Genomic DNA, 20,083 nt, shown 5'->3' on the forward strand with positions numbered 1-20,083 from the left:
ATATAACTTTGACCACACTTTACTATTACTGTTTATTTATTCCTTTGCTGAAAATTAAAACGGAACTTAGAAATAGTTTTGAAACAAATCTTAGCGCATATTTAAGGAAATTAAATATGTAGGCTAATGGATGTCATCAGTGGAGTGAGTTTCCACCGTTTCCTTATTCACGAAAGAAAAGGAGTAAAGTAAAGAGGCTGAATGGAGGAGGCTCCTTCTTTATCCTTGCGCTGCAGATGGTCTGCTTAACTGTTTTCTCGCTAGTGAAGCAAAAGGTCCGCCATGTAAATAGCCTTACCGGCAGCTAGCTCTCTGCAACTCTCACATGGTCGCCCACTGAAGCTAAGCAGGGCTGCGCCGGGATCCTGGCCAATCCTGGTCTTGGGTCGGTCTCGGACTTGAATAGGGCTAGCAACATGACTATTGAATTGAGCAAATAAATATATTTTTCTACCGCAATTGCACTCGTCTTCTTTTAATTGTGGTGACCGGTTTAGGTCATAACAAAAGAGGGCTCATCTGGGATCTGAACCCGGGACCTCTAGCAACCTAAGCGAGAATCATACCCCTAGATTGCCGGTGGTGATCTATTGTGACCACAACCCTTTGACGTTTTTGACAACTTCACAAAATTCTAACCAGCGTTTCATGCGATGGTCTTTATTTTTTACAGTTGTACAACTTGGAGATTCACCAGATTAAGAGGAAGGAAATTGTTTTGGTGGACGCCTTTTCTCGTGCACCGGTCTCTTGAAGTGATGGAGGCATGTTGATTGCTGTCCGGTTTAATATTTGTTTGATTTGAGTTTTGGAGATTATTATTATATATATACTTTTTGGTGGTGGTGGTGGTGGTGGGGGGGGGGGGGGGGGTTGTGACGACCCCTTGTGGTCGTTTTTTTATTGGGGTATGGGCATCTGTCTATGTGCATCTGCGTGTGTCCAGCTGGTTGCGCCGGGATTGAAAACACCAGTGTATGGTTGATTTGCCCTGCTATAAATCTGGTCATTGCCTATCTTCCGTCTTGGGTCGATCTCAGACCTGAGTAGAGCTGGCAACATGACTATTAAATTGAGTAAATATATTTTTCTACTGCAATTGCACTAATCATCTCCATATTTGTGGTGACCGGTTTAGCTCATAACATGATCTTCTTAGTATTTTTATGCTTTGAACTCTCGGATTCCTGATTTTCAAAAAGCTGTATCTCTTAATACTTTTGCCTGATTTTATGGTTCAGGCGAAGGTCACATATGCAACCCTATGCTTGTGACTATGTAAGTTCTTTATAAAGAAATTACCCACACCTTGTGTTTCAGTTCTGGTTTTATCAAAGTAGCATGCAAGAGAAAATAAAGTGTGAGATATATTCATCTATCCATCCGGTTGTTGTTGTTAATAAAAAGAACATCTCCGAATCTAAATAAATCTTTGAGCTTTATACACTGAATAAATTGCTTCATGTGACCTCCATAAATGTGCAAATCATTACCCAAAAGAGAAGAAATTTTACTATATTACAAAACGTAGTCGCTTCTACAGTAACATTACAGTGGCTGCGTCTCCTCAACAACACACAAAAAAAACTTTTGTTTTTCAGTTTAGTTGAATTGTTTTACCCGGAGAACGTGATCTGATGTCAATCATTTGTTGTTTAGCTGGAGGTAGGGTGCATCCATTTTTTTTGTTTTTTCAATGTCGTGTTTCTTGCAGTTGTCATGAGTTTTACTTACACATACTCTAGACCAGTGGTTCTCAAACTGTGGTACGTGTACCTCTAGTGGTACGCAGGCTTCCTTCTAGTGGTACGCGGAGAAATGAAATATGTCATGTACATGCTACACATTTAAAAAATTTGTCAAAAATGATGTATATAATAAGTCATATTTGACATATAGCCAATATTTCTGAGATAATCTGCCACGTTTTTTAACTGTGCAGAGTTGTAGCTGCTTTACTGGGCCTACTACGCTACTGTATTTCAATACTGCTCATTTTGTTGGTATTTGGAAAGACAATTTTTTTCTGAGGTGGTACTTGATGAAAAAAGTTTGAGAACCACTGTTCTAGACTTAACGACAATCCACTTCTCTTCTTCGATGAGTTCAAAATAACGGTTTGCATCTTTAGTACTAAAATACCGGATACCCCCTCTGACTCGAAATAAACCCATATCCTGAGTTATTCAGTTAGTAGAAAAGTAACAGACTCATCTGCCGTGAAAAAAACAGACCTGGGGCCTCATGTATCAATGCTGCGTACGCACAAAAACTTTGCGTACGCCAGGTTTCACACTCAGAATCGCTCACGTTTGGATTTACTAACAATGAACTGAACGTGGGAATGTGCGCAGCTCCACGGCAGCTTTATGGCTGGCGTATGCACATTTTTTGTGCGTGTCTGTTTTATTTCCATTGGCGAATCCTTGAGGCAGTTGTGTTAAATTGCTCTCTACAAAATGTCTGAGCCTTGCAATGGCAGCTGTATGAGACAGGTTCATCTAGCAGGTATATGAGGTTTCCATACCATAGAGTTGACCAGCCAAACATTAAAGCACAATTTGCAGCGGTCGCCTGTTTTCCTAATGTAATCTGAGCGATCTACTGCACGCACATTGCTATAAAGACACCATCTGAAGATGAATTTGCATGCGTGAATCAGAAACATTTCCATTCAATAAATGTGCAAATAAAATATGATGCACAAACTTATTTATGATTCCTACTTGTCTTTCTCGTGATAAATAGTAGGCAAAATCTGATATGTAGCGGGGGAAAAAAGAAGAAAGAGTTCATCAGACGCTGGAGTCGAACCGAGTTCATGCTCGGACGTGTCAAAACATGTTGACCTGCGTCTTATGAGCTGCACCACTGAGACTGTTACAGATGCCACAACATTTTCCACCAATAAATCACACCATTTCTTTTTTAATTCACTCAGTGTGATGTTCAGAATCAACTGTGTTGACCGCATCAGCTAAACTCTCCCACTCTATTTTTTTCTTTTGTTGTTAATTCCTGAGAACAAACTTGCAAATAACACCGCTTTTCTCCATTCTACCTTAAAAAGCAGCACCTCCAGTTCACATTCTGTTCAAAGTTTCTCTTTTTGCTTGCTTTTGCCTTTGCTTTTTCGTTGAGTTTTGCCAAAGTATAGTCATTAGCATATTCATACGGGGGAGGAGGCAGGGAGGGGCTCGTGCATGTCGCGCTCAGTTTCACGTTCATTCAGATGTACAAAAGAATATGCGTGAGATTCAACGTATGCAGTGTTTCATACATCTGAATTTTTTCTGCGTACGCACATTTACAGCTTTGTGCGTACGCAATGTTTTAGTATGATGATGATGATTGGTGTGACCTGACTGTCTGTTCCGTTGCAGCTCGCTCGCTCATTAAGTGTGTGAATTAACCTAAGGTCATTTCTATTGAATATGTTAGAATATGTTTTCTAAAGCCAATTAATCGAGGTAAAAAGTAACTTGCGTTACATTTTTAAAAAAAGTAACTCAAATAATATTACTTATTTTTTAAAGTATTGCATGACATTACTCGTAACTTTGGAAAAGTAATATCATTACATAACTCTCGTTACTTAAAACGCATTACCCCCAACACTGGTGAACATGTTAATAATAAACATTAAAAAAACAACATGCTAATAAAAAGCCATCAGCCTTTCGATTCTTTCTCCTGCGGTGATTATGTCACATTAAAGTCACTGCAATAGCGTCAGATGCAGCAGATTAATTTTATGGGATTTATTAAACTTTCTGACACCTTTACAGCACTCACGTACGTTCAAAATAAATACAGGCTACAACTGAACATGAGGACGGTCTCCGAGTGGCGTTCTCCAAAATTAAACGATGAATAAACTTGGGTCTATTAGTATTTGTGCGCTGTTGTGTGCAAGGTTTATATATTTATAACCACCTCAGAAAATATTGGGGTTCGTGTGTCACTGGCATTGTTATTTTGGGGGTCAGGGGCTGAAAAGTTTGGAAAAGTTCAAGTTACTCACATGAACAAACACTGTACAATACATTTATTACAGCAGTTATATATTTCTGTTAAGCTTAATTAATGGAAATAAAGTCATTCATTGGTAATTCATGTTAACTCACAGTGCATTAACGAATAATAACAAGCACAACTCTGGATTTTAATAATGCATTAGTAAATGTTGAACTATGATTAATAAATTAATTATTAATTCATCTTAATAAAAAGATTAACTACTGGAAACCTAAAGTAATGTGCAATCATTAGATCAGCAAGTGATTTCCTGCATATATATTTGTTAACTTAATAAGTTCTACAGGTTAACCTTTAATAAAGATCTTAGAAATAAATGAAAAGCATATTATATTCATTTCCTTTCTGTTTCTGATCTGAAAATGATCCTATCTGTTGCTCAAAACCGCAATGTGATCTGAAGTGTGAGTTTTATGATCTGCTGAACAATTATTTCCTATTCTACTGATGATAAAGAGTTGAGATAAGGCGAGTCTAAAAGCATGTAAGCAGAACAACCATTCACACTGTTCTTTCAGTGCACATCTCTCTAATTTAAGACGTGTGTTGATGTTAGTTTCATGTTCTGGTAAAAGGAGAAAATGAAACCTGCACACCTTTATTGGGCCAAACTATTAAAGTCTTCTCGTTTCCTTGCTCCAGACGACAGTAGCCATCTATTAAGTCTGCCATGTTCTCAGCGAGGGCCAGAGACGCTGTGCTGATGGACAAAGGCTGAAAACAACAAAACAGAAATGACCATGAATATTTTAGTCTTTAATTTGAATTGCATTTGAATCTATAGTTATGCAGAAATTAAATACAAAAATGTGGGTGATTCTAGAATTGAGGGTACATTTTGCATCTCAAAAGAAAATCCTTCTATTATTATACATTACTTTTTTAAATAATGTATTTAGTCATTTTGTCTTGAAAGTATTAAATTAAAATTTATACTACACCTATTTTTGTCTATCTCAGCCTCCTGAATCTAACATTCAGCTTCAATTATCATGAAATAATTAAAGTCTTGTTTTCATCTATTTTGTGTATTTATTTTACTATGATAAATAAAAATTTGCATCTATTTTCTGTACTATTTGTAATAGTTTAAAAATTATTTTGTTAAAAATGCAGAACAATCATCGTCATTGTCAACTGTTATTTGTCATCTCTGTCATTGACAATTATGTCCTTGTCAACTCTGTTATTCGTCAACTCTTTTGTTGTCAACTCTGTTATTTGTCAACTCTGTTATTTTTCAAATAAGTTGTTAACTCTGTTACTTGTTAACACTGTTGTTAAATGTTATTTGTTAAATCTGTTATTGTTAACTCTGTTGTTGTTAACTTTGTTCTTGTCAACTCTGTTGTTGTCAACAGCTCTGTTATTTGTCAACTCTGCTGTTGTTCATTCTTTTATGTTAAGTCTGTCAAAAAATAAAAAAATAAGTCTGTCATTTGTCAACTCTTTTGTTGTTAATTCTGTAAATATCAACTCAACTCTGTTATTTATCAACTCTGCTATTTGTCAACTCTGTCATTGTCAAATCTGTCATTGTCAATTCTGTCATTGTCAACTCTGTCGTTGTCAACTCTGTTATTTATCAACTCTGTTGTTTTTCAACTCTGTTATTGGTCATCTCTGTTATTTGTCAACTCTGTCATTGTCCAGTCTGTCGTTGTCAACTCTGTTATTTGTCAACTCTGTTATTTTTCAACTCTGTTATTTGTCAACTCTGTTATTTTTCAACTCTGTTATTTGTCAACTCTGTCATTGTCCAGTCTGTCGTTGTTAACTCTGTTATTTGTCAACTCTATTATTTGTCAACTCTGTCATTGTCCAGTCTGTCGTTGTTAACTCTGTTATTTGTCAACTCTGTTATTTTTCAACTCTGTTATTTGTCAACTCTGTTATTTTTCAACTCTGTTATTTGTCAACTCTGTCATTGTCCAGTCTGTCGTTGTTAACTCTGTTATTTGTCAACTCTATTATTTGTCAACTCTGTCATTGTCCAGTCTGTCGTTGTTAACTCTGTTATTTTTCAACTCTGTTATTTTTTAACTCTGTTATTTGTCAACTCTATTATTTGTTAACTCTGCTATTTGTCAACTCTGTCATTGTCCACTCTGTCATTGTCCAGTCTGTCATTGTCCAGTCTGTCGTTGTCAACTCTGTTATTTGTCAACTCTGTCATTGTCCAGTCTGTCGTTGTCAACTCTGTTATTTGTCAACTCTGTCATTGTCCAGTCTGTCGTTGTTAACTCTGTTATTTTTCAACTCTGTTATTTGTCAACTCTGTTGTTGTCAACTCTGTTATTTGTCAACTCTGTCATTGTCCACTCTGTCATTGTCCAGTCTGTTGTTGTCAACTCTGTTATTTGTCAACTCTGTCATTGTCCAGTCTGTCGTTGTCAACTCTGTTATTGTCCAGACTGGACAATGACAGAGTTGACAAATAACAGAGTTGACAACAACAGAGTTGACAAATAACAGAGTTGAAAAATAACAGAGTTAACAACGACAGACTGGACAATGACAGAGTTGACAAATAACAGAGTTGACAACGACAGACTGGACAATGACAGAGTTGACAAATAACAGAGTTGACAACGATAGACTGGACAATGACAGAGTTGAAAAATACAGCGGAGCTGACAAATAATAGAGTTGACAAATAGCAGAGTTAACAAATAATAGAGTTGACAAATAACAGAGTTAAAAAATATCAGAGTTGTAAAAGGCAGAGTGAACATTGACAGAGTTGACAAATAACAGTGTTGACAACTACAGACTGGACAATGCCAGAGTGGACAATGACAGAGTTGAAAAATACAGCGGAGCTGACAAATAATAGAGTTGACAAATAGCAGAGTTAAAAAATATCAGAGTTGACAACGACAGACTGGACAATGACAGAGTGGACAATGACAGAGTTGACAAATAACAGTGTTGACAACGACAGACTGGACAATGACAGAGTGGACAATGACAGAGTTGACAAATAACAGAGTTGACAAATAACAGTGTTGAAAAATAACAGAGTTAACAACGACAGAGTGGACAATGACAGTTGACAACAACAGAGTTGACAACAATAAAGTTGACAAATAACAGAGTAGACAACGACAGAATGGACAATGACAGAGTTGACAAATAACAGAGTTGACAACAACAGAGTTGACAAATAACAGAGTTGACGAATAACAGAGTTGACAACGACAGAGTGGACAAATAACAGAGTTGACAAATTACAGAGTTGACAAATAACAGAGTTGACGAATAACAGAGTTGACAACGACAGAGTTGACAAATAACAGAGTTGACAAATTACAGAGTTGACAAATAACAAAGTTGACAAATAACAGAGTTGACAACGACAGACTGGACAATGACAGAGTTGACAATGACAGAGTTGACAAATAACAGAGTTGACAACGACAGACTGGACAATGACAGAGTGGACAATGACAGAGTTGACAAATAACAGAGTTAACAAATAACAAAGTTGACAAATAACAGAGTTGACAACGACAGACTGGACAATGACAGCTGTTGTTAATTCTTTTTTGTCAACTCTATTTTTTGTCAATTCTGCCGTCGTCCACTCTGTTGTTTGTAAACTCTGTTGGTCAACTCTGTTGTTGTCCACTTTGTCGTTGTCAATTCTGTTATTTGTCAATTCTGTTATTTGTCAATTCTGTTATTTGTCAACTCTGTCATTGTCAATTCTGTCATTGTCAACTCTGTCATTGTCAACTCTGTCATTGTCAATTCTGTCATTGTCAACTCTGTCATTGTCAACTCTGTCATTGTCAATTCTGTCATTGTCAACTCTGTCATTGTCAACTCTGTCATTGTCAATTCTGTCATTGTCAACTCTGTCATTGTCAATTCTGCTATTTGTCAACTGTCGTTGTCAACTCTGCTATTTGTCAACTATTTTTGTCAATTCTGTTATTTGTCAACTCTGTCGTTGTTAACTCTGTCAGTGTCAATTTTGAAATTGTCAAATCTTTTGCCTTAAAAAGTTTAACAAAAAATTTCAAAAGAAATAGTTTTACAATCAAATGTTCCCTATCACATTCAGGCATTTAGCCTTGAACATTATCAATGGATTCAGGTTACTGTAAATTATACATTTGTCGTATGTAATACCAGTTTAAAGAATACAAAGAGAAACAGCCTGAAACTGACCCGCAAATCTAAAACAAGTTAAAGACAGATGCATTTACCTGTTTAGCTCCTTCTATATTGATATGTAACAGTGCCTTTCCATCGTTCTGATGTGTGCATTTAATACTTCGAATTTGTGAAAATGTGGCAAGAGATACCGGCTAATGAGGAAACAAAAAGACCAGCATTAATTCAATATTTAGTTAAAATGAATAAATAAATAAATGAATAAAATAGTTAATTTTCAAACTTTTACTGAAATAAAACAATTACACAATATATTCAAGTACTTTAAAATGTAACATACTAATTTTTATTTAATTTTACCTGAGGTAAAAAAGTTACAGTAACGTTGAAATAAATTTTTTTATAAATGGTGTGCACTGTTAAAAAAATAACAAAAAAAGACAGACAAAAACATTTTAAAATAAAGTATTAAATACATATAAATATTAATTAAAATGATCTAAATGACGCCAAAGACATTAAAACTAACATTTAAAAAAAATATACAAATTAAAACATTAATCAATGCATTATACTAAATATGAATAAAGACAAATGCCATCTAATTTACAATTAAATAATGCTAATGCATGATCGAAAACTGAAACTAAACATGTTAAACATTATATAACGCAACACTACATATCACAAAATCGGCTGCTTAGGCAGGAAAGATGCTAAATGTTTCCACTGTGGTCACTTGACAAACAGAAGTGGTTATTAACATGTTCATATGTGAGGTGTTTTTTTTTTTTTTTTTTTAGAGTAAAGGCTGTCTGGTGGTATGTTTTTCTTACCACAGAGATTTTATCAGTGCGTTGACGGATACCTTTGGGTCCAATGACAAGATCGACAGAGACGCTCCATCCTTGCTGTAAATAATGATCAATATAAAAATGTTAGATTATGTGGTTGCATTAAAGCAGTGCTTTCTTTTAGTGTGTGTGTGTGTTGCAGATTGAGCATGGAAAATGATCTGCTAAGTTATAAAGCACATAGTAACTGCAGCGAAGTTCATCTCAAGATATTCAAACAATGTTTCTGGACAAACTCAAATGCCTTTTCTCATTTTCTTCCAGGAAAAAACACCAAACAAAAATCCTCAATTTGAATAATTTCCGACTAATGGAGTGAAGCCTGCTTTAGTTGAGTTAGTAGTTTGTTTGTTGCAGCTGTTTTTATGGATCTAATATACTGATATACAGTGTAAGTCAGAATGATTCGCCCTTCTGTGATTTATTTAATTTTTCAAATATTTCCCAAATGATGTTTAACAGAGCAAGGAATCTTTCACATTATTTCCAATAATATTTTTTCTTCTGGAGAAAGTCTTATTTATTTTATTTCGGCTAAAATTAAAGCAGTTTTTAAATTTTTTAAAACCAATTTAAAGGTTCAAGACACCCTCGAGTACTTTTTTTTCGTGATTTTAACATTGTGTGTTAAGCATCGATGTTAGCTCCAGTCAGCTTTAAAGGGCCATGAAAGCCCCTTGTTTCAGCAGGGTGTTTTCCCACCTCTACCTTGGAAAAAATCAGAAAAGTGGGCGTGTCCAGCTCTGTTTAGGGGGGGTGTTGGAGGAGGGAAAGAGGCAAGGTGCATAAAAATTTGCATAAAAATGGTAGTGTCCGTTTGGGCACGCGCTGATTTTCACAGAGGCAAAACAAACACAGACGCAGATGAGAAAGACAGTGGGCCCTATCATACACCCGGTGCAATGTGGCACAAGGCGCGGCGCAATAGTCTTTTGCTAGTTTCAGCTTGGCGCAAGAGTCGTTTTGAGGCTACGCTGTTTAAATAGCAAATGCATTAGCGCTCATATGTGCGCCCATAGGCGTTCTGGTCTAAAAAGGAAGGCGTTCTGAGGCGCACTGCTGGCGCGTTGCTATTTTGAGAAACTATAACAGATTTCTCATTAGACCAAAACAAACCCGGTCTAAACTCCAGCGCAGAGTTGCGCCTCGCTTACACACTGCTTAATACGCACAAGAGAGCAATAGGCAAATATCTTTACATATGAAAAAATGTAAATATTAAGGATATATATAGGATATAATAAGAATAGATATAGAATATAAATATAAAGGATTAAAATATTACAAAACATATTATTTTCTAGCCTACATAAATATGAAAAACCACTGCTTTTATGCCTTCTTCATCTCGGGAGGCTTTTCCAGTTCATTTATAACAATTTGCTTTTGTATAATGTTATTATTATTAGCAGTATTATTTATTATATCCATATTTATATTTGTTTCATTAATTTGTAGATTTGCCCACCTGTCAGGTTTTAGACCATAAGGGGCACAGCATGTGTTTTAGGATATAACTCAGGTTTTTGAACACACTTCGTTATTATTATTTATTTATTCGTTTGCTGGAAATTAGAACTGAATTTAGAAATAGTTTTGAAACGAATATTTGCGCTTAACAAACACAATTAATTATTTATAGACTAATTGATGTCTGTGCGTAAAGGTTTCCCTATCCAAGAGCGAATGTGAAAGTGATCCATTATCTCTCATTCTCATGCAGTAGAGGCTCTGTTTAACAGTTTTCTGTTAACAAAAAAAACTGTCAACTGTTTGCTTGTGAATTGCTCAGTTTTTCCACTTAGACTTACTTTGCGTCCTGTAAATAGCGAATGCGCTCTTGGCGCGACACAGCTGGCTCTTAAAGGGAATGGAAGATGAGACTCTGATTGGTTTATTCTCAAAACACACCTATAACTCTTTAAGAAAATAAAGAGAAAGAGAAAGAGAAAATAAACTCAACCCTTTTAGACCATGCGCCACGGCGAAAAGCGGATTTTCCCGTCCTTAAATTAGCAAAAATGTGTTCTGACACGTCCTGAAAGCGTTTGCGCCCTGCGCTTTGCGCTCTGCGCATGGACCGTCAAAATAGAGCCCAGTGACTGTGTTTACATGGACATCAGTAATCAAATTATTTGACAAATTATTAAATGGTGGACTTTAACTGCAGTTTGGCTCTTACATTCAGGAATTTCATTCATGCCCCTAGTGACAAATGAGATATTTGATTCGAGGAATTGCTGAAAGCGTGTATTTTTAATGGAATGTTTGATACCGCATGGCGAATGAAAGAAAAAAACCCTCCAGTAACTTAGATGGACTCGGTAGGTAGCATCAGAAAGCCACATGTTTTATTCCTGTCACAAAATGCGGTGAAAATCCTACACGACTGTAATAGTTTGATTGTGGTGCTAACATGTTTACGCTCGGAGAGCAGCATTTACAGCGGATCTTGCAGTCCATAATATTGTATTAATATTGTGATATTAACAAACTGTAAACTTTAGTAACTTAGAAATCATTTGACTAAGGTCCGTCTTTAAACACTGAAGGAGTACTGCTGGCGATACAAACTAACTTTGCCTCCGAATAAACAAACAAAGACCACTGATCACTCACTTACCAAATCTGTAGAGACAGGACCAACTGGAGCTTATTTATTAAAAGGAGACGAGAGGCAAATACGGATTTCACCATTTCCAGATGAGAAAAGCTCTCGGGTAAACAATGTTCCTTAGACACGTATTTCTGTTGTGCATCGCGTGCACTGTAATCCACACATGAGCAAAGCTGCACTCTCATAGCAGAAAATGAAAACAAAACCTTCCTTGCAGCAAATTTTAAAAGCAACACTGAGAACGTTCGAGGTTACTAAAGTAACCCTTCGTTCCCCGAGGAGGGGAACGGAAGCACTATAAGTGGATTTGATTGTAAAATCCACGCATTGGGAGGTTCGGTTCAGAAGCTACTCGTCTGAAAGAGTATTGAACGGGCCAATTAAGAATGAATTGGCAGCGCAAGCCTGCGCAGGTGAGCGGCATAAGCAATCAACTGAGTATATAAGCTCACCTGGCGCAGCAGACGCTATCCTTTTTAAGCTGAAGAGACTTTCAACAGCTAAGGGACAGTCATTATGGCGACGGAGTATAGTGCTTCCGTTCCCCTCCTCGGGGAACGAAGGGTTACTTTAGTAACCTCGAACGTTCCCCTTCGGGGGGAACTTCAGCACTATAAGTGGATTTGATTGTAAAATCCACGCATTGGGAGCCCATTGAAAGCGCCATAATGACTGCACCTTACCAACACCCCCGATGAGGAGATAGTCAAGCAAGCGTGACGCACCCACATCATGGGGGGCGCGGTCCTCCAACGTGTCCCTGGCCCTAATTTATCCTACTTCAACCGAAGTTTTACGGATTTATATATATTTTTTGGGAAGTCGTGAGCATCTAGATAATTCTAGGAAAATACGACAGTACGTTGGGAAGCGTGCAATCCCGATAGGGAGGACGCTGCGGAGGCCATCCGTTACCCAAGGGGGGATAGATGGCAGAATTTACATATGGACTAGCCCTAAAAAGGGGGAGTACGCATAGCAAAAGAGTGGTTAGCGGGGAGGGAAGACACGGGTCCGCCCAGGGGGGGGGGACTTAACCGTGGCTGAATAAGCATATGGGATCGCCTAGTGGGGACCACGCATAGCAGGCACCTTTACCCAAAACGCGGGCTGACCAGCGGGCAAACCTACAACGTAGTGGGCCAGCAAGTGACTTCTCCGCTGAGTCAGTGCTGGGGGCCACGGAGGAATCTGCAGGGCTCACCTGATGGGGAACTTTACTGACAGATAAAAAGGCGCACGTATCTCCGTGTTAGGGAAAATGGCGCAGCAAGCGTGTTTCAACACCCTACCGAATTGTTTCCTCAATCACCAAGGGTTACCTAATACCCTTGAGGAAACCGGCTCCACTCGCAGATTGTAAAACCTTGCAAATGTGTTGGGTGTCACCCAGCCCGCAGCTCTACAGATGTCTGTTAGAGGGGCGCCGCGTGCGCGCGCTCGAGAGGATGCGAAGCTCCGAGTGGAGTGCGCACGCGCTCTCGGGGGACGCGGCTCATCTCGGCTCTGATAGTGAAAGAAAGGCATCCACAATCTAGTGGGAACTTATTTCGGTACGGCACTTCCCTGCTGCCGACCGCTATAACAGACGAAGAGCTGCTCAGATAATCTAAACTCTGAGTGCGGTCCGGATAATACGCAAAACGCGAACTGGACAATAAATAAGGGCTGGGTCTGCCTCCTCCGAGGGCAGCGCTTGCAGGCTCACTACCTCGTATTAAAACGGAGTGGTAGGAACCTTGGGCACATATCGCGGGCGGGGTCTCATACGTGAGAGAAGCCAGCCCAATTACAGGCACGAGTCACTGACCGAAAAATGCCTCCGGGTCCCCGACCCTCTAATCGATATCAAAGCGACCAGCAGAGCTGTCTTCAGGGACAGAAATATACTGAGTCGAGGATCGAAGGGATCTGACGCGGCTTGTGTAGCGAGGGCGAGATCCTAAGAGGGCATGAGAGGGGGCGGGGTGGATTAATTCGCTTAACGCCCCTGAGGAACCGGATGATGAGGTTATGCGTTCCCACGGTGCTGCCAGCCACCGCGTTATGAGAGCGGAGATGGCAGCCACGTAACCTTGAGTGTGGAGGGCGACAGCCTGCTCTCCAACTTCTCTCGGCGTAAAGAAAGCACAACGCTGATCTGGCAAATTACGGGGGTCTTCTCAGCGAGAGACACACCATTCAGTGAATAGACTTCACGTCAGGGCATAGGCGCGCTCGGGGAGGGGGCTCTAGCCCGAGTGACGGTATTAGCCACCGCAATCGGAGGTTACCTAAGTCTTCCTCGCGTCTAAAAATCTCTTCAAAGATCGGCGAGGGTGCCAGGTGGTGCCCTGTCCCTGAGAGAGTAGGTGCTCTCTCGAAGGGACTGCCAGGGGAGGGCTATCGCGAGGGAGAGCTCTGACATCCAGGTCCGGTTGAGCCAGAGGGGCGCAACCAGCAACCTGTTCCTCGTCCTCCCTGACCATGCACAGTAACTTAGCGAGCAGGCTCACTGGGGGAAACGCGTATTGCGCGTGCCCCGAGGCCAGCTGTAAGCCAGTGCATCCGTGCCGAGAGCACTCGGTCAGGGAAAGAACAACTGGCAATGAGCGATCTCGGGGGAAGCAACAGATCGATCTGGGCTTCCCCGAATCGCGCCCATATCAGCTGAACAGACTCGGGGTGGAGTCTCCATTCTCCAGGACGCAAGGCTGCCGTGAGAGCGCATCGGCTGCACGGTTGAGCTTGCCTGAATATGAATGGCGTGCAGCGATTTCAGCCGCGGATGACTCAAGAGGAGCAGACGGCGGGCGAGCTGAGACATGCGGCGAGAGCGCATACCCCCTATACGGCTGATATACGCCACCGCCGCCGTACTGTCCGTCCTGACCAGCACGTGTTGCCGCTCCAACACCGGAAAAAAACGGTGGAGAGCGGGGAACACTGCCAACAGCTCCAGGCGATATGCCAATGCAACTGGGTACCTTTCCACAGGTCCGCAGCCGCATGCCCGCAACGCACAGCCCCCCAGCCCGTGTTGGAAGCGTCTGCTGAAACGACAACAAGACTGGACGCCTGTTCTAGAGACACCCAGGCCTGTAGGAACGAGGGGTCGCTCCAAGGGCTGAGGGCGCGGCGACACAGCGCAGTAACAGAGACTCGGTGTGCGCGCGCGTGCCATGCGCGTCTGGGGACTCGATCGTGAAGCCAGTGCTGAAGTGGTCTCATATAGAATAATCCGAGCGGCATGAAGCGGCTGCGGATGCCATATGCCCCAGGAGCCTCTGAAATAGTTTCAGTGGGATCACTATTTTACTGTCGAGCTCTCTCAGACAGTACAGCATCAGCTGAGCGCGCTCTCCGGAGAGGCGCGCTGCCATGGTGACCGAGTCCAGCTCCAGCCCGAGAGAAGAGATCCTCTGCACGGGGGCGAGTTTGCTCTTTTCTCGGTTGACCTGAAACCCCCACAGGTGGAAGTGCCAGAGCACTTTGTCTCTGTGCATAATCAACTCTGTGCATAATCAAAAGAGAGGGCAAAATTCAGCCAGTCGTAAAGAAATTGAGTATGCAGATGCCCGCGAGCCGAAGGGGCGCTGAGGCACCCTCCGCGGGCTTGGTGAGGACGAAGGGGAGGGCTTTGTATTGCCAAGCTCGACCTTCAAACGCAAACCGCAGAAACTGTCGGTGGCGAGGAAGAGTGGAGACATGGAAATACGCGTCCATCAGGTCTAAAGCTGCAGACCAACCCAGAGGACGAACGCACCTGAGGATGCGCTTCTGCGTGAGCATTCTGAACGGCAGCTTGTGCAGGCAGCGGTTCAAAACGTGCAGATCTAGGATTGGCCGTGACCCACCGCTCTTTTTGGGCACGATGAAGCGTGGGCTGTAAACCCCGATCTCCATCTCGGCTGGAGGGAGCGGCTCGATTGCATCCTTCGCCAGGAGGACAGCAATCTCCTCTCGCAAGACAGGGGCGGACAGGGGGCTGACCCTGGTGAATACACACCCGTGACTTGGGGGGCCGTTTCGCGAACTGAATCGCATAGCCGAGTCTGATTGTGCGTATGAGCCACCGCGAAGAGCTGGCCCGCGCTAACCAGGCAGGCAGAGCTCTCGCTAATGGACTCATCGCTACAATCGCTGACGTACCAGCAGTGGGGCAGCGCGGAGTGGGTGTGCTGATCCGGGAAGCTCGCGGGTCCCACGGAAAAGCTGGAGGTGAGATATTTGCTCTCACTCCAAACCCGAGCTCTGGAGGGGAGGCTCGAGGGGTGGGAGAAAGGAGACCGTCCTCCCAGCGCTCGTGAGCCACTGGCGAAACGCACCGAATCTGCAAGCTAGAAAGCATAGCGTCCCAGACTGGCAGATTTCAGGCTGTCACATCTGGGGAAGTGAAAAGTGCCCTTTCATAATGTTTTCATGGCAGTAAAAAGTGCCGTTGGAAATGGGGCCCCGCCCTCCAGCGGGGAAAGAGCAAGTTCCCTCTTCTCCAGATGGCCTGTCCCAGGGGCGCTTCGCGGTCCGTTGCCGGACTTAGCGGCGTTCTGGGCAGGGGGGCTGCCTGCTTCCGAGGTGCCCGACGCGCTCGCTTCGCCGGAGGCGTGTGCGGGGGCGGAGCAGCTCTCGTAGGCGGGCGCCTTCGGCGAGGAGCAGGTATGAATGGCACGGCGGGCGGAGCGGGCTACGGACCACCGATAAGACATCACCCACCAACTGCTCTCTCACCGCCTTGAATTCCTGGGTGAATTCACAGACAGTGTCGCCGAACCTGGCTGGGGATATGGGGAAGTCAAGAAAGCGGACTTTGTCGACTTTGCGCATATCAGCCAGGGGTGGCGCTCCTGGACCACTAATGTGGACATCGTCCTCCCCAACGCACACGCAGCGGACTCAGTAGTCCGAAGAGCTAAGTCGGCGGCGGTGCGAAGCTCATAAGCCTGGGTTGGACCCACCCTCGTGCAGCTCGGCCAGCGCCTGCGCTTGGTAGCGCTGGTAGGTGGCTATCGCATGCAAGGCGGAAGCAGCCTGGCCCGCAGCTATGTAAGCTCTAGCTCCGAGGGAGGTAGATAACTTACAGGCTTTGGATGGGAGACGAGGCGAACCCGCCAAGAAGAGGCGCCGCGCGGATTTACCGCCATCGCGCACTCAACCTGAGGAATTGCCACATACCCCCTGGCTGTTTCACCGTCAAGAGTGGTTAGGGTGGAGGAACACGCAGCACGAGCAGAAAAAAGTGCTTTACAAGACCGCGTGAGCCTACTGTGCACCTCCGGGAAGAAGGGAACGCCCCTCTAGTCGGTCCGGCCGCGGAGCTGGGGGATAAACCATCTCCAACCCACGGCCGAAGCAGCCCGGGAAAGCACGGCTAACATGTCCGTTTCAGGATCCGTAGTGACAGCGCTCACCAGCCCGAAGGGGGCGAGCGGGTCTGGATCATCATCGGACAATGAAAGCCCACCCTCCGATGCCGCGGTGGACATCTGGTCTCCGGTGTCATCGGGCGTAAGGGCTACCATCTGTTAGACGGATCGCTTCCCCCGCCCGAAGCTTGGATGGAGCGCTTAGAGGAGCGGGAGGTCCGCGGGCCCGTGGGCGACGGATTATCTCTCGCTGAAACCCTCAGATCTGCCCGAGTGCCCGCTGCAGAGCAGGGGACAACTGGGGTGGTTCGCCTTTTTGCAAAGGCTAACCGCGATCTTGCGCAACAGTCATGGCATCGCAATGACGACATGAGCTGCCCGCGAGCAGCGCATTAACATGCTGGACCTCCAGACATGTAACACAGTGCCCGCGCCCATCATCCGAGGACAGGAAACCACCGCATCCAGAAACGCACAGTCGGAGCGCCGTCCTGATAAGGACGTGCTGCACGACTGTGTTGCTCTTTCTGTGAAGTTTGCAACTTTATACGCACCGCTCTGGAGGACCGGACCCAAAGAACGCCAGGCAAGGGAGAAACCCAGCTCGACCGTCTGCCACTGCGTGTACACACTCTGGACCGGGAGAATGCTCTCGTTCGCTCAGAATCGCTGGTCACAGCAGGAGGAACCCTCATCGACTCGATCAGAAAGTCTCTGAAGCGAAAAGGATAGCGTCTGCTGCGCCAGGTGAGCTTATATACTCAGTTGATTGCTTATGCCGCTCACCTGCGCAGGCTTGCGCTGCCAATTCATTCTTAATTGGCCCGTTCAATACTCTTTCAGACGAGTAGCTTCTGAACCGAACCTCCCAATGCGTGGATTTTACAATCAAATCCACTTATAGTGCTGAAGTTCCCCCCGAAGGGGAACCGGTGTTTACAATTAATTCTTCTTCTCCCACTTATTTTGGCAACACAATGTGGCATCCCTCTGCCGTCTGAATACTGTAAGGTAAAAGTTATCTTCGAAGCTATCATGCATATTAAGTGTCTCATGAATTAATGCTGCACACTAAGAGACGTCATGATGCACTCGCAGGTCACATCCAGTCTCCACGCTGGATTACACGCAAGTACCTAATCGGTGTGACGTAGTTATTAAAAATATTGTGTTTAGAAATGTGTTGAAAAAATCTCATCTCCGTTAAACAGTAATTGGGGAAAAAAATAAATAGGGGGCTAATAATTCTAACTTCAACTATATATACATATATACATACATACACATACACACACACACACACACAAACACACACACACACACACATATATATATATATAAGTTCCAGCTGGATCAGTGGATCAGGAGTTTGCATGTTCTCCCTATGTTAGTGTGTTCCCTCAAAGTCCAAATACATGTGCTATATGTGGATTGAATAAGCTGTGAGAGTACATGGGTGTTTTATAGTGCTGGGTTGCGGCTGGAAAGGCAACAGTTAGCGGTTTATTCTGCTGTGATACCTCTGATAAATAAAGGGACTGAAGAAGCTGAAAAAAAACTAATAAATGAATGAATGAATGAATGAATGAATGAATGAATGAATGAATGAATGAATGAATGAATGAATGAATGATATAATTTATTACCCTTACATGACAGGCTCAATCTGCAAAAATTTTCAAAGTTTTCTGGCCTGGACATAACCAATATTATATTCACTTTTAAAGTGTTTTTGACATAAACTGTATTTGACAGCCTCCAAGAATATGGAGTTTAATACCATGCAACCATTTACAGCCTACTTTCTATCTTCCACAATCAGAAAATTCTAGAAATTTAAACGGACAAGACTTTATAGGGGACCTATTATGCAAAAATCAGTTTTATAAAAAGTTTAAACAGTTGTGCGGCAGCAGTGTGTGAATATAACCAGCCTCTTATGGTAAAAAAATATGAAGTAAATTTGTTTATAATCAGACTTAAAAAAAAAAAAAAAACAGTCTGTAGAAACACTCTGATTGACATTCTCTCTTTGTACATGTCATCAGGGTGAAAGCCCCGAAAGTGATCATCTCTCCCTCATGACTACGGGTCTTGTTTTTGAATCTGCCACTATGCTGACACACAGGCATCTGTAGCTCCACCCTCTTCTGAAAAAAACACAATCTCTTTTGAATTTAAAGTTACAGTCACCAAAACGCCACAATTACGATCAAAGCCTAAAAGGGTGAGTTTCAAAGAGTTGTAAAACATTATCTGTGAGGTATTTTGAGCTGAAACTTCACATGCATACTCTAGGGACATCAGATACTTATTTTACATCATGTAAAAAGGGGTCATAATGGGTCTCCTTTAAAACACATGCAGATGTTTTGTTTGTTGTTGCAGGAGAATCTTATGAACAAGCTGTAAAGGCTCCGCCCTCTTCTAAAAAGGGGGAGGAGAGTAGAAACTCATTTGCATTTAAATAGGCACACAGAAACAACATTTGCATCTAAACATAAAAAAGCATCAGTGTAATGAATGATCAGTGGGGCAACAGAGACTTATATTTACTTTTATACAGCTGTTAGCTGACACTTGCAAAAAAAAAATAAAAAATTAAATACACTACTCATTTATAAAGTGTGTTTCACACAGGTGACTGGACTTGAAAAACCACCTAAAGAGACACCCTTCACACTTCTCTCTCTCTCTCTCTCTCTCTCTTTTCTCTCTCTCTCTCTCTCTCTCTCTCTCTCTCTCTCTCTCTCTCTMTATATATATATATATATATATATATATATATATATATATATATATATATATATATATATATATATATATATATAAACACCCCCCTTTATACTAGCACCTAATTCTAAGACAGTTCCTTTGTATAATTATTTCTTCTTGTGTGCATTGCCTCTTCTTGTTAAATTGCTGAATGCCTCCTTAATAATAATTCGCTTTGGACAAAAGTGTCTGCTAAATGACTAAATGTAAATGCAAGTCCAAAATTATTCATATTTATTTAACCAGCAATTTGTTGTACAAGAGGCATCATTGTTAAAAAAATTCTCAGGTTTTATTTATATGTGAACAAAAACTTTAAGTCAGAATTTGCCAGG

At 42.2% G+C, this 20,083-nt stretch overlaps 1 protein-coding gene across 7 annotated transcripts in view; it reads right to left on the bottom strand.

Moving 5' to 3' along the window:
* Positions 1–20,083, bottom strand: part of ptk2ba (protein tyrosine kinase 2 beta, a) — a 92,429-nt gene that overhangs the window by 42,867 nt on the left and 29,479 nt on the right. For all 7 annotated transcript variants that reach the window (XR_012393197.1, XM_005158577.6, XM_068214505.2 and 4 more), the window contains 3 exons: positions 8,997–9,071; positions 8,253–8,354; positions 4,635–4,752 (listed from right to left, as the gene is read on the bottom strand). Coding sequence is in view for 6 of the 7 variants with exons in the window: in XM_005158577.6 (XP_005158634.1) it covers positions 4,635–4,752; positions 8,253–8,354; positions 8,997–9,071 (295 nt within the window). In the remaining variant the exon portion in view is untranslated. The remainder of the gene's footprint in view (positions 1–4,634; positions 4,753–8,252; positions 8,355–8,996; positions 9,072–20,083) is intronic.

This window comes from Danio rerio, chromosome 17 (genome assembly GCF_049306965.1).
Source record: "Danio rerio strain Tuebingen ecotype United States chromosome 17, GRCz12tu, whole genome shotgun sequence".
NCBI lineage: Eukaryota > Metazoa > Chordata > Actinopteri > Cypriniformes > Danionidae > Danio > Danio rerio.